This window comes from Phaethon aethereus, assembly GCF_964289735.1.
Source record: "Phaethon aethereus genome assembly, chromosome: 1".
In the NCBI taxonomy this organism is placed as follows: Eukaryota; Metazoa; Chordata; class Aves; order Phaethontiformes; family Phaethontidae; genus Phaethon; species Phaethon aethereus.
This window is the reverse complement of record NC_138575.1, coordinates 76,540,189-76,554,825: the sequence shown is the minus strand read 5'-3', so window position 1 is coordinate 76,554,825 and position 14,637 is coordinate 76,540,189. Positions and strand designations below refer to the sequence as shown.

The 14,637-nt window shown below is 43.6% G+C and overlaps 1 protein-coding gene across 4 annotated transcripts in view; it reads left to right on the top strand.

The window, feature by feature from the left end:
- Window positions 1-14,637, top strand: part of ITPR2 (inositol 1,4,5-trisphosphate receptor type 2) — a 272,920-nt gene that overhangs the window by 137,260 nt on the left and 121,023 nt on the right. For all 4 annotated transcript variants that reach the window (XM_082011567.1, XM_082011566.1, XM_082011565.1 and 1 more), the window contains 3 exons: window positions 3,446-3,574; window positions 4,164-4,284; window positions 13,863-14,053. In XM_082011567.1, coding sequence (XP_081867693.1) covers window positions 3,446-3,574; window positions 4,164-4,284; window positions 13,863-14,053 — 441 coding nt within the window. The remainder of the gene's footprint in view (window positions 1-3,445; window positions 3,575-4,163; window positions 4,285-13,862; window positions 14,054-14,637) is intronic.

Sequence of the window (14,637 nt, the reverse complement as noted above, 5' to 3'; positions counted from 1 at the left end):
CTTTCTGGGCTGCCCTTTCCTGATGCATCCTGGCCCTGACCGTCTAAACAGAGTACCCTTCCTAGCCCTTGAATGTGACCAGTTTTCTTTGCCCTTGGGCTAGAAGCAGACATGCAGAAAGAGAGCTCTGCCCACAGCTCCCGTCCTGAGCCTGGAGACAACCTGCACCCTGCCACATGATGTGGAGTTGTCCTGAGGCTAGTGACCACTGAGCTTGTTTTCACATACCCTTCTCCTAAGAGAAATTAGACGCCAGGTCTTCAGAGGTGAAGAGTGAGGGTGTTATTAACGCTGTATTTTGTGTGTGCCTGTGTGTTCTGTTGGCACCAAAGGGCAAAATGCAGGTTTGTTTTGCTCTCCTGCAAAGCCCTCGGGCCAGGTGCCTAATTAGTCCTTTTAATTTCCCGGTTAAGGGCTAGAAGAACTAAAAGAGCACGTCAGAAGTGCTCTGGCCAGCCCTGCTCTTCAGCCAGGCCCCTGTGGGTAGCCATGTCTTCCAGGTTATTGAGCGTATTTGTTCAGGTTTGGTTTTCTGGGGCCCCGGCAGAGCCCGTGTGTTATAAATACATCAGCGTTACGTAGCTATCGGGACGGTTAGAACGCTGTCAGCCTCACGAAAAGATGTTACAATAGCTTTCAAAGCATTTAGAAAAAGAGCCCTTTGATCCTCTGTGTTCCAGTGAGCTCAAAGGGATGCTTTTGCATGGGGGAAGGGAAAATGCTTTTCTTTTAGCTGCTACAAATGCCTGTCAGTGCGTGAGTTTGTGAGCTTTGAGTTGGAGTCTGTTATTAGAGAGCACTAAGGTGAAAGATGGAGAGTGTTATCCTCAGGTTGGATTCTTTCCTTTTTTTTTGGAGAGGGGGGAAGAGTAACCTATTTTTTTAATCTGTTTCTGGATCCAGGAAGGAAATATTTAGTCCCCAACTGTCATTCTCTTTCAACAACGTGGTACATTGCAAAGCAGGCATGAGGCGGATTCATGTATAAATTCAGTTTGCCAAAAGCAGTCGCGCTTTCAAAGACACCCTGTTTCTACAGTTCCTGCCAACCTACTTTCTCCCGGGTATGACTTGAAGCGTTGCGCTAAGCCAAGTGGGTGCTGCTGAAGGAAAGGCTTCCCCTTCCTGCGTGTGGCCCAGCCTGCAAGTCAGCAGCTGTAGTCTGAGCAGGATTAAAGAAAGAGCCAGGATCTGACAGCTGGAAAGTCATCCTGGCTTTCTCTGCAGAATTTTTGAAGCAGTATTCATGTGAGTTTCAGTCCCAAAGCCTCTTAAGGGGTTTTTAAACACTGCTTTCTCAATCTTCATCTCCGTTTCATGCATTTCAGGTTTTTTCTTCCATGGGGAAACATTTTTCAGTCCCCACAGGGCAGAGGGATAAGAACAAGTGAGAGGATTTCCGAATTCCTTCTGTGCTGGGAATTTTTCAGACTGGTGTTGGAGCAGAGTGGCATCCCCACATATGGCTCTCCTTTTTAGGCAAGCAAAGGGGAAAGCTTAAAAGCATTTTGGAATTCAGGTTTGGTCATTTCTGAATTCACCGTGCTAGCACCGCGCAGCGCTCTGTCTTCCCGTTGGGATCACGAGCGCTGAGCCTCTGAGCTACTGGTTCCAGCCAAAATTGGCATGCATGTTAATTAAAGGCAGAAGAACTTCAAGAGGTTTTTAGTTCTATGATCTTTTTTTTTTTTTTTTTTGGAAAAAAGTTTTGATTATTGGCTGAATCTGTTACTTCCATGAGGACTGGGGGGGATGGTGGTGGTGGTGGTGTCATACTTTTCCCAAAACTGAAGGGCTGAAGAGGGTATGTCATTTTAGCCACCGTTGCATCTCTGATCAAAATCCTTCCTTTCCTGAGGTGATAAAAAATGCACTACATGGGGGCATGACTTAGTTATCTGACACATTTTAGAAAAACAGACAAGCAAAGCTCCTCAAGATACCTCATTCCTGTAGGTCTCAAGTTATCTTTGGTTATTCCGTTGCTTACCATATGACAATGCTTGTGTGTTGGACTCCACTCAAAATGCTTTTGTGTTCCCGTGAGCTGTATCTTCCCCTGAGCGAGGCTGCTTTTGGATGTCACGTCAGTAACCTTGTTAAAATGCTCCTGGTGAAATTGCTGTCTTGTAGTGTCCCAAGTGTGACAGTGGCAGTGTGCAATTAGAGAGAATGTTTGCCCTGTGGATTATCTTTCTGCTTCTGTCACCAACTTTTCTCTGTGACCTTAAGCAATTCACTCAGCTTCTCTGGACTTGAGTTCCCCATCCATAAAGCAATGTAATGGTAAGTGTGTACCACGCACGTACGTGATTGTGTGTTAAATGCTCAGATAGTAACGTGAAGGCTACCGCAAAAGTCTATAAACAGAATAAATTCTGCTCTAGCATACATTCCCTAGATCATTGCAGTAGTCTGTGGCTTGCATAGGTGAAAGAGAGAACAGCTTTGCCTTTCATTTCTTGTTAAACATGACTAGAACTGCTTATTTAAAGGCTGTTGAAAAGGTTGTATGAGTGTCTCGCCTTTCTCACCGTGTTTGGCTCTCCGTAGACTCCTTTTAGTACTGTTACCACTGACATACAAAGTCACAATGATTCTCTATAGATGTCCAGAAATGTTGAAAAGAAATAAAGAAATAAAAGAAATACTGAAGGATGCAATCCACCCCAGTAATTTTTTTCCTTTCTTTAAGCATGACATCTTTATGCATCAACAAACTTTTAGTGTTGTACCAAAGGGTGCCTTCAGGAATCTTTTGTACAAATCCTCCCACCGTTTAATCATCCTTCTGCGCTCCTGTGTTGTCCCAGTACCATCCATTCTCTTCTTTCATTGTTTTTAGCTTGTTTTGTATTTTCCCCATGTGGCTTTCCTAAGTAATGTTGTCTGTCTTACAGTTTACAATCCTAAAGGCTGTTGGTATTGACTAAGCTATTTCCTTTCTTTCCCTCTTTTTTTAACATTTTTCCTGCAAATGAGCTTCACCTTTGCCACCCATTTGTGGTGATTGATTGTACAGAGAAGTTTAAACATTCCGTGAAGCCTTTCTAACCTAATGTGTTTATGTCTCATCTGTCTCTAAAGCCTCTTCCAACCTAGCCCCACAATGGGAGGAAAGGCCCATTTTCTTCTTGAATCTGTCTAAATGTGTAAGTGGCATGCAATGTGCTGATTTAGGGGGATCTTTTTTCATGGTGTGGGAAAGAGAGCTGGTTCAGAAGAGAAGGGGATTCAAAAGACAATGTGGACCTCCAATAAGAAAGATAAGCTATGACAAACACAGCTCGAACTCCGAGATCGTTATCTCTGTTAGATTTTGTATAAAAAACATTTGCTTTTGTACTAAGAACAAATATTACATGTGTTATAAATAAATACAAAATAAGAGAGCTTGCTTATTTAAAAGAACTAAATCTCATTGTTTCCTCCTTCTTCCCTGTAGGTTTGTAACGCAACCACAGATCGTAAACATGCAGACACATCTCTGGAGAAATATGTTACTGAGCCTGTAATGAACATTGTGAGTGGCTTCTTCAATTCACCGTTTTCAGATAACAGCACCAGCCTCCAGGTGAGGAAAAGAGAGACAGACAAATATGTAATGCAGACCGTTAATAAGATACCTTCTGCTAGCCAGATAGGAATGCTGTATCTTTACATCCTCCTCTAATTTCTCCGTCCCCTCTCATGCCACTGGCTAGCAGTTTAATTCCTCTTTAAAGCACTTACTCTTAATTTTTTTAATAAAACCCTTACAGCTGTGAACCATCAGACAGCTCAATACGGTCAGATTTACTCCTGGCTCGTGTGAATTCATTGGAGGGGGTATCTTTGCAAAATCAAGGTCCATCTTTGTATTTGCGTGAGAAAAATGCTTTGCCCTATGACAAAAGGGACACATACCTGAGAACCGGGAATACTCCTCCATCGTTGTGCTCTGCTTGATATCAGTTGCAATCTGAGTGAAAATTGCATGTGTTTGCCTTTTTAGGGGTGCAGCATTTGATTTCTTTTCCCTCCTGTCCTGAAGAGCAAAGATAATTTAATGGGGATGTAACTTGAGTCTACAAGCTACAAACCCCTTGCATGTGGTTTAACCATAGGGCAGTTGTGAGGAGATTCTAAAGGATAGAATTCCATGTTTATCTTTTTGTTTCCAGACACATCAGCCTGTTTTTATTCAGCTGCTGCAGTCTGCTTTTAGAATTTACAACTGTACCTGGCCAAACCCAACACAGAAAGCTTCAGTGGAATCATGTATCAAGACTTTGGCTGAAGTGGGTAGGTGCCAGGTTTTACTTTCATTACTGTTCTCTGTGTTTTAAGATCAGACTTACTTGAGGTTGAGCAGTTTTTAATTTGACTCTACTATCCTGAAATTGTGACAGCGGTGATTTCAGAAGTCCCACTTTCTGAGGCTAAATTCTTCCTCCTTCTATAACCCGCTCAGGTCTGTCCAGTCAAACAGGGTTTTTAGGTGAAACCTGTAGGTCAGAGAGATGTTTGCTAAGTGAGTGATGGCTGAACTTTACCTCAAGCAAGTTATGATATTAAAACCCAACATAAGCCATGAGAAAACCTGGACATTTCTAGTCATGCTGGGCTGCATTTGCACAAGCTGTTGTAAGCAGCGATGCATAGCAGTTGTGCATCAGAGAACACCCATCGTTTTTCCCCTCATTTCCTGGGAGATGCATTTGTTACTGTCAGTCATGGCCCTGGGCTTGTTCAGGTTTTGTCCCATCAGGGAATTGGGGATGGAAGCCACAGTTGTGCCACTCCATAGCTTCTCTGCTTACTCCTCACCATCAGGCCTTCTCGTTTACTGCAGTTACACAGTCAGCCTTGTCATGGGAATATTGCCTTGCACTGGCACCAAGACCAAATCTGGCCCTCAGGGCAGCTAATAAGCCACATGCTTTCAAATAAATTCAAATACCATGTTGAAGTGGAAGATCTAAAACTTCTTATCCTACAATAAAAAAGATTCTTCACCACTACATAGCTAAGTCTGGCAAAAGTTCATTCTTAAGTTACGTTTCTGTTACTGCAGTTTTAAAGTCTTCTGCCATGACAGAAAAAAGGATTATCCAATATAGTTTCTAAAAGTCAGTCATTCTGGTTACTTGTAGAATAAGGTTCTGCTCAGTGTGAATCAAAACTGAGTAGAGGCAGAGATATATAGAATATATATAGAGAGAGATATATAGATATAGAATTTAGCTAAATTCTATCGTTGATGCAATTTTTTAAAAAGTTTTAATAAATAATGATAAAAGAATATGAGAGGGTCCCATAACCATCTGCAGCATCTGTGGCATTGCAACGACCAACTCTAAATTTAGATTTTTGGAATAGCTTTACAGGAGTATCATTTAATGTTTTAGCCAAAACATCTGATTAACTTTTTGTGTGAAGGAGAATAAGCAGTTACCTAAAAACCTAGCAGCTTTCAATTGTTTCATTTGTTGTGCAAATGATTTAATTATGGACCCATCTGGCAAGAGAACTTGGGAAGTTGAAGACATTTTATTTCCTTTATGCTACAGGTACTACAGTCTCAAATAAAGCTCTAGCCCTACAAATCCTTGTTTGTGTGTCTAACACTTACGTCCCTGCTCTCCTCTGGCAGTTCTGGAAAGAGTCATCAGTAAATGACTTCCTTGGGGAGTCTGAGGAAAGAGGGAAGAAGTAGGGCAGGTCAGGGCATTTTTGAGACCGAGCATGCCCTACGTGTGCTTCTAGACAGCTCAGCGTCTTCGTTTCTGTAGAGCTACCCCTAAAATCAGACTCTAGCTCAGAGAGGACACTGTGTTCCCTCACTGCCATGAGGGTATTCGGAGACACCCGAGCACAGCGCCGAGACAGCCTCGCTGGACCCGTCCCCACAGCAGCCTGGCAGGGGCAGCGTGGGTCCCCTCGATGGGGCGGACAGACCCCGCGTCTCGGGCAGGCGCACGGGCAGGTGAGCGGGCTGGCGCCCCTCGGCAGGTAACCTTCTGTGCGCCCCTTGTTCCGGGGGGAGGCGAGGGGAAATTCCCAATGCAAGGCGTGGCTGACGGCTTGTGTTTTCTGCAGATACATGACTTCGTTCCCTGTTTGGTAAATTTAATTTCTACCTCCGCTGTAGTCTTCTCCTTCGTTTCATTCCTTTTTCTGGTTTATGGAGGTGGTTTACAGTTGTGGGTTTGGTTTTGAGTTTTTTTAACAAGTAAGCTCTTGTGCTGTCCTACAGGTCCAAGCTTCTTGCTGCTCTGGTTTCCCACCCGTGGGACCCCAGCCGTGCCCTGGGCACTCTCAGGCATGGCAAAACGGAGCCGAGCTGCTGGCGAAGGGCATCGCCCCGTCCCCTCCTCCGGGCCCTTCCCACCAGCGCCGTGGCAGCGGGGCAGGGGGGCTGGGCATCGCCCGGGGCTGCCCCCCGAACGCGCAGGTTACCGCGCAAACTGCCGATTCCCTTGTCCGTATCATCGTAACTGTTTAAAGGATTAATATCAATGTCCAGCACGCTAAGATCGCGTTGCCGCTGCCTTAGCAAATTGCGCGCGTTTTTATTCGGTGTTTTGTTTCGACGGTGCAGGAAGGGAGCGTAAGGGAGCAGGGGAGGGGGGATTCCCTTCCCCGAAGAGTGAGTTCGCTGGAGGGGCAGCGGGGTTGGTGACAAACACCCCCGGGCGGAAGGCTGGCCGGCTCGCGGGGCTCCGGCCGCCGGCGACGCTCCCGCGTTTGCGGCACCGCGCCAGCCGCGGCTCGCCAGGGCCGACTGAGTAGGCCTGCGCGGCTCTGCTGAAGGCTTTGGGAAAAGTGCCTCAGCCGGGGGGGGGGTACCAGCGGCTTTTAAAATCAAGGCCCTTTTGTGATGGCAGCGCGTGCCCGGTGCTTTCCTCTGCCGGCTGTGACGCCGCACAAAACGGTGCTGCTCTTTGAGAAGGCGGAGGTTTCTTCCATTATACCAACAGTACAAACAGGGCAGCCTTTTTTTGGCCTCTTGCGTTGGCTGTGTATGTGGAATAGGTTTGGATTTTGGCTAGGCATCTGTCAGCACTCTTCTGCCTTTTTTTTTTTCTTTTTTTTTTTTTTTTTGACTTGAGAGTCTGACAGCTTTAATGTTAGGGCCTTCATGTTTCACAGCAGGGTTTATAAAAAAACCTCTAGAAAGATTTTGCCTATATCAGAGAGATAGAGTATTGGACAGATTTACAGCAGGGACCAAAGACTTTTGATGGAAAATAAATGTATTATAGAGTTGAAAGAACAAACTGATTTTTTTATTTTATTTTTTTGTGTGTGCCATAGCCCTGGATTTAGAAATGAATCTCAGCAGGAAGAAAGTTCATACACAGATTTCCCCAGATATCAAAGATCCATATAATAATGCACTTTTAAAAGACCCATTTCAGAGCAAGTCTAAGCAACGTACGTTCTGCTCAGCTCTTACTAGTTTATTGCTGGCGGGTGGATGGAAGCGTTGCCTCAAGAGCTTAGGGTCACTACATCTGTCTTCTTGCGGGCACTGTAAGAATGTGCATTATCTTCCGGGTCAACAAAAGGATTATGTTGCAGAAGCTAATTTCTCATAACCCTGGTACTTCAACTCCACTTGACCACTAGGGAAAAACTTCGTAAGCTTTTCAAGCTTCACTTGCTGCTTTGTCTCCAGGCAGCTGTCTGTCTCCAGTTCGGTGAGAAGCATCGAGGCTTGCTTGTCTTCTTCAGCAGACCCCTCGTGGCTCCAAGAGAGTTGGGACATTGAGATGCCAACGTGCATCAGGTTTTTATTGCCCAGTAAACATTGGGCTACCTGGCACGAATAGAAATAATATAGGTATATTAATGTGTCTCGTTCAGATGGATTCGTGAAGCAGATTATCACAGTGATGAGAATGAACGCATTGTACATATATCACTTTTGCTTTTTCTCTGTTATTGCATAGGACTGAGCTTTTGCTTGAAAATATAGTCCAAAAAAATGAATGATCAAAACAGCTTCCATCTCACTGGTAAAATAGTTACAAATGAAACATGTTTAAAAGGTCCCCTGATCTGTGTGAAAGCAGAGGAACTAAGATGTCTAACAGTTTAATTTATTTCAAATGAATTCATTATCAAAGGACTTTCAGTTCCTACATTTTACAGTCTTTGCAAGATTGAAAAGGGTGGAGGCCAGTCTCAAAGTTTGCATTTTAAACCATCTACCGTCTTTCCATGGGTAAAATTGGGGAATGTCTCCTGTCCTCACAACTAAAGATCTGGACTGTGTATCTTAAGTTGTATTGGAGCAGACTTTTTCCCAGGGCTGACCAGTCCTTCAGGACCCATGGAAAGAACGGTCTTTGCTGCTTAATTAAGTGGTGATTCTAATACCTTCACCCCCGAGCATCACTTTTCTGTTACGAGGTCAAATCTAGTTATATTATAACTAGATATAACTCCTGCCTCTGGAGTAGACACTAGCTTTCTCCCATATGTTTTTACAAATTGATACTGTTTGTGTATCCCAAGGATGTCCTATGTGCATGGCTGTTCTATTACCACCAATAGTGAAATAACTGGAATTTCCCAGATGAGTAAACAGTGGCAGATAGGAACCTGCATTTTGTTAGACTACTTCTCTTGGCAGACCCTTTAAAAAACAAAATCTGTTAGCAAGCCAAATTACATTAGTCATTATCAGATTATACTCTAGGATGCTGTGCAGGTGAAGCACAAGGAGAATCCTTGTTTCCATCCTACAAAATTGGAGGCGAGTCCTGTAATTTTGCTATTTCCGAAGTTCAAAACTGGAACAGGTACAGAGGAAGTACTACTGTGATGGTCAGGGGAAAGGAGAACTCTGTTACAAAAAGAGACTACAGGAGCCCCACGTGTTTTGCCTAGCAAAACAAAGGCCTGTGTTGTTGCTCTTTAAAAGTACTTAGGAAGATGAATAGTCATGAAGAAGAGACATTTCAGCTAAAGGACAGTGCTGACCCCCCCCCCCCCAAAAATGGCCATAAATTACGCTAGGCTGTAAATAACTTAAATAAATTTAGATCATAAATCAGAGGTTTGGAAACAACTTTGGAAGGATGTCCTTGGTCAATGGGCCAAGAGAAAATGGAAGGAGAAGGGATGGCAGAAAAGCTAGCTTTGTTTTAAATGGGGCTTGATATATTTCTCAAAGATATTAAAGAACATGGGTTGTCTGTAACAGAGAGCAGACGGTCTGAAGGAGTGGTGAAGGACTTTCTAGCTGAGTATTTATTTCCCAATTTCAGCTCACCAATACCCCTTTGTACAGAATCCAAAAAACTCTCCTGTGGTTCTTCTTGACCATGCTTTTATGTCCTCTAAAGCCCTTTCCTTTTCCCTGACAAATTACAAACAGGAAACTTTAAACATAAAATCTAGGTTACATTTTATTGCTTCTTTGGAATTACTGTGCCTATTTTAATGTCCATATAGATGAACCTTCCTATAACAATACTTTATTTCACTTCCCATTTGAGTTTTAAAATCTTTTTTCCATTTTATAAAAAGCTTCATTTCCAATTTTTAGTTCAAATAAAATAATTATCCTGTTGTTACTTTTTTGACAGCAAGAAGAATACATTTCAGATGAAGCACATATTTTATTCTATTTTAACTGTTTGTGTTTCCCTAATTGCAAGAAAAATTCAATGATGATCTTTTTACAGACTGATAAATATTTCAGTATAGATTTTCTGTTGGAAAAAAAACATCCAAGTGAAGGGTACAAGACTGGCAGGCTTGTGTCGTGTCTACACAAAGCTTTTATTTCCTTTAAAAAGTCTTGCTGTTGCTAGCATTAGTGTCTCTCCATCCAAATGCATTTGTTAAGCAGTCAGTAAATGATTAAGGAGCTGGAGGGACTGATTCACGGAGCAAAATTAATTGAACTAAATATGCATCGCTCCGTTAAGTGACAACTGGGAAGTGTGGGAGAACACGATATAGCTGTCTGCAACTACCAGAGGGGCGTAAACAGCAAGAAGAGTAAAGGCTTTGCAGCCAGGTACAGCTGTGGCTTTTTCGTGACCCAGATTGCCTGTCACGCTCCTCCTCGGTGCGCTCGAAGGGGTGAAACGCCTGCGTGTCCCCCGGAAAACCCACACCAGGGATGGTTTAGGGTACTGGGAAGCGTACTGAATAGCTGTGAAGCCACTAAATACTTTTGTATTTTGTAAATACTACAAAAGCTAATGGAGTGAAATTTAAAATTAGGGAGCACTAAGTGGGAATATCAAGAACAGCAAGCTTCCTTGTGGCAAGATAGATGACTCTGAAGAACAGGCTTCCAAGGGAAATTACAGGCAAGGGCCACTTCTTGGAAATCCTTAGTACTAAGCTGATGCTAAGACTCAGGTAGGCAGTAAGTGAAAAGATGGTGCTTCGGCAAGCATGCCTGAAATAGGTCCTTTTACTTTCAATTTCTCTGCTTCTGTGAAGGGAACTACGTGCAGGTAATTTAACGAAATACATCTCAGCCAGCCCATTTCAGCCCTTCTGTTAGCAGCTGCACTGTGCTCTTGGGACTTCGGTGGAGTCCGTCGCCCTCGTAGAGAGTGGCTTGATTTTTAGCTACTTGATTCTCAAACGTTAACATTGCCCTTTTCTTTTGAGTCCCCATCTCAGAGGACTTTTCCGGAGTTCAAAGGAGAGGAAAGCTGCTGCTGCTGCTGCGCTGGGTGCACCCAGAACCAGCCAGCCCAGAGCAGCACGCGGTGCCGTGGGCCGGCTGCCTTGGCTCCGCTGCGGCGATGGCTGGCAGCAGAATTGGGAGCAGCAGATTGAGAGCTAGTCGTGCAAAGGATTTCCCAGCACGTTGCGTTTCCCCCGAGACTGGCAAAGGCGTAGTGTGTTCAGGGTGTAATTAGTCCCGTTGCAGGGTGCCCTAGGTGGGAACTGGGTGGTACATGAGCCTGCGCTACGCCCTCCGCTGCACGGCAGAATTTACCGTAGGTGCAGACATGTTCTAGTCCATCCTGGTAAGTATCCTGCTTGGTACCAGTTTACACATAGCCACGTAGCATGCTTTTTACTACGTTCACTAGTCAGATGAAAGACACGATTTTAACCCCTCCTAGCTCCTTTGTCTATCAGCTCTAACCCTACTTTGCAAGTTTGAGTGCCGTCCAAAAGTATTTCTAAGTGGAACAAAAAGAAACATGCTTTTAAATATTCGATGTTCATACTTTAAGGGAGATTGACACATTTTGAAGAGGAAAGCAGCCTACAACACCTAAATTAAAAATAAATATTTATGTTCACATTTGTTCATCAGCTTTCCAAAGGGTAAGAATATGTTTCATGTTGTTTTAAATAATGAAATGTGAAACAAATGAAAGATAAACTTTCTACAAGCTGCAAAGAAATAAGAAGACAAAGGCTTTGTTTATAGCTTAGACTTCAACAGTGCCCTTTGACAACCAATACAAACCTTAATTACAAATGGAATTATACATATAAGAACTGTTCAAAACAAAGGAGGTGTTTTTTTTCCCCTCTCTCTGGTTTTCTTTGTGATACTTTTAATTAGCTGCAACTCTTTGAACAATCATAGTCCTTGACTGCTCCTCAGAGACTGATGGAAGTTGTTAACTTCAAATGGCATCTATAGGACTGCAGAAGTCTGGGTTTTCCACTGAACAGCATGCTCCCCATTGCTAAATTTATTCCTGGATATATCAAGATTCTGCATACATACCACTTAATTGAGAAGCGAGCATTGTCCAGTAACATTCTGGTGATTGACATTAGGACACAATAAATTGGATTAATAGGCTGCAGCACCCTACCCACACTGGCAGAACTTTAATGGACTTCAGTAATAAAGTAAGCAGCAACAAGGCAAATGTGTTTTGAAAAATAACCCAGTCAAATAATATGGAAAAACAGTCATTGGAAATAATGGTCAGACTTACATGCTATTTTCCTCATGACAATCAGGAACCTTGTCTGCAAATCAAAGAGGGGGTGGAAAGGAAAAGTCAACTGCCAATGTGGAAACTGCTGTACATCTGCTGCTGAGGATTTTTAGGGGAAATGTGTTTTCCCATCTTGACCTAAGAAAATTTTTTTTCGATTCCCTATGGCAAACTCTTTAAAGAAAGCACCTACCAGAGAGAGAAGAAGAGATCTCTCTTCCATCCCAGTTAAACAGCCTCATCCACAGGTGGAGGTCCTGGTCCTGCATCAGGATACACCCTTGCAGTGGGAAGAGAGGAGGGTGCCCTGCACCCACGGGTGCTGTTAAGGGGATGAGGACACGCGTGACACAGCACTCTCGCCGTAGTCTGCAAGATTGCGGGTTGAGCTGTCGCAGCCAAATTCAGTTTTATAATAAATGCTGCCATTACAATATAGTATTTGGGGGAAGAGAAAGTTTCTGCCTGGGCTTCGACTCACCGTGCTTGGCCGCACACCAGCCTTCCTTCATGGAGTGCCCGTGCGTACTCCCGTGGGGCTGGAGGCATAGGCTGTTTAGCCAAGAAGGGCAGCTGTCGGCTCCACAAGTCCAGGGCTTGAAGTTGTATACTTTTTAAGAACTGGGAGCGAGAGGTGGAATGTTTTTTCAGGCCTTCCGCTGCCGTGGAAAGCGTGCATGTTAGTGCAGAGTGGTGGGGAAACGCCTCAGGGAAACGTTGTGCAGAACTGTAAAATATGGGCTAGCGCTTTTTAAAAAATTCCCCTTGTTTCAATAAGGAAAACTGAAAAATTAGTTAATCATTATTACAAATGAACTAGAACTGCTTCTCCGTTTTTCTTCTAAGTTTTCATTAAACATAAGCCGCGCTGTGGAAATTAAGTGAAATGACATGGAAGACAAGGCTTAATCACTAGAATGTCACCTAATCTTTCAAACGGAGATATTGCTGCATCGATCTCTTGTTTATTTGTTGAATTTCAGACGACTCATGCTGAGCCATAGAATAATGTCACTCTGATCTCCAGTGGAGTGGAGAAATGCAGCTAACACAAAGATTTCTGTGGAGGAGAGGGCAGATAGATACCTTCTAATGGCTTTCAAACTCCCTTTTCAAACAACAGTTCAAGATGCAGTAGTAGTTTAATAGGGGATGCCCTGTAAGAATTCGTGCAAGTCTTTCCTCAGTTTTTTTTTCTCTGATACTCTCTCTTTTGTCACTTCCTGCCCCTCAAGTCTAAAGAAAAAAAAAAAAAATTTGCATTTTTTACACTATTGGTTAAATTTGTTTCACTCTCAGTTAAACTATCACACGCTTATTAACTATCAGTTACGCTTCTGAGCATCCAGGAACCCCATGGTTTAACAACTCTGGCTGTATAGGAAACCAAAGGGAGAGAGAAGAGAAGACAGTCTTATTCTAATTTAATTTGTAGGCACTTGATTTCTCAAGGTCTTCGCAAGAGAAATACACAGATAAAGCAACAAATTGCACTTGCGATAAGTTGGCTAAACATGCATATGCCCACCAGAAGGAAGAGTTTTTAAAGTACTTCTGAACAGAGTAAAACTAGCTGTTGAAATAATAATGCATACTCTTTTTGTTACTCTTTTTAATATCTCTGGATCTGTTTTCTTTTTTTTTAGTTAGTTAAAAAAAATTATTCTTTTTTAAAAATGGCTATAAATGCCTGGAAAATATATACTGGAAATGATCCTCATCTCATTTAAAGTGGTACGGCTTTCCTTCTTTAACTAGATGACGGCTGATTTCTACAAGCTTAGGTTTTTGATCGTTATTTTTAAAACCTGTTGAAGTGAGATCTCCCTGTCCCTTAACTTCAAGAGTATCAGGATTTTGCATGCCGTGATCTTCATCAGATTTTCAAGTTTTTGCCACTGTAAATTTTTTTTTTTTTTCTTCCTATTAAAGCAAAGAACCGTGGGATTGCAATTCCAGTGGATTTGGACAGCCAGGTCAACACCTTGTTCATGAAGAGTCACTCTAACATGGTGCAGAGGGCAGCCATGGGGTGGAGAATGTCAGCCCGCAGTGGACCGCGTTTTAAAGAAGCTCTTGGTGGGCCTGCCTGGGATTACAGGAATATAATAGAAAAACTACAGGTATGACAGCAGCAAGCGGCTCGGGCAGTGGTTGTGGTAGTGCACTTACCTACTGTGTGCCCGCTGTGGGAAACACCAGAGGTAGACTCGTTGCGTTCTTAGTGCCGGCTTACAGCGACCTTCGCACCTCCAGGTGGGGGGGCAGAGGGCTCAGCTCTTCCCTGGGGTCTGTTCCAAGCGAAGCCAACGCGCGGGGCCTTTTGATCCATGACCTTGAATTCGGCTCCTACGGAAGTCAACGGAGAGGGGTAGGAAGCGTGTTCTTTTCCACAAAGTGGTTCGCAGAAAAGGATCTCCTTTCTGCCTTTTCACGGTCACGTGGGCTGTTTTGGCCGCAGAGGAGGTACAGGAGGTTTTAGGAGCCATTATGTCAGATTTGCGTCACTGGACAATGCCTGTAAGGTGGAGATCGCCTTCTGCAGGTGGTGGTTAAATGACATCAGGAGTTTATGAACTAAGAAAACAGCAAGACCCAGACAAATGGAGGAGCCCTAAACACCAAGGAAGCAACGCCTCAGGTGAGGCACTAACGCCACGCATGACAAGCAGTGCTTTTCTAGCACGCCATCGCCTTGACTGCTGCT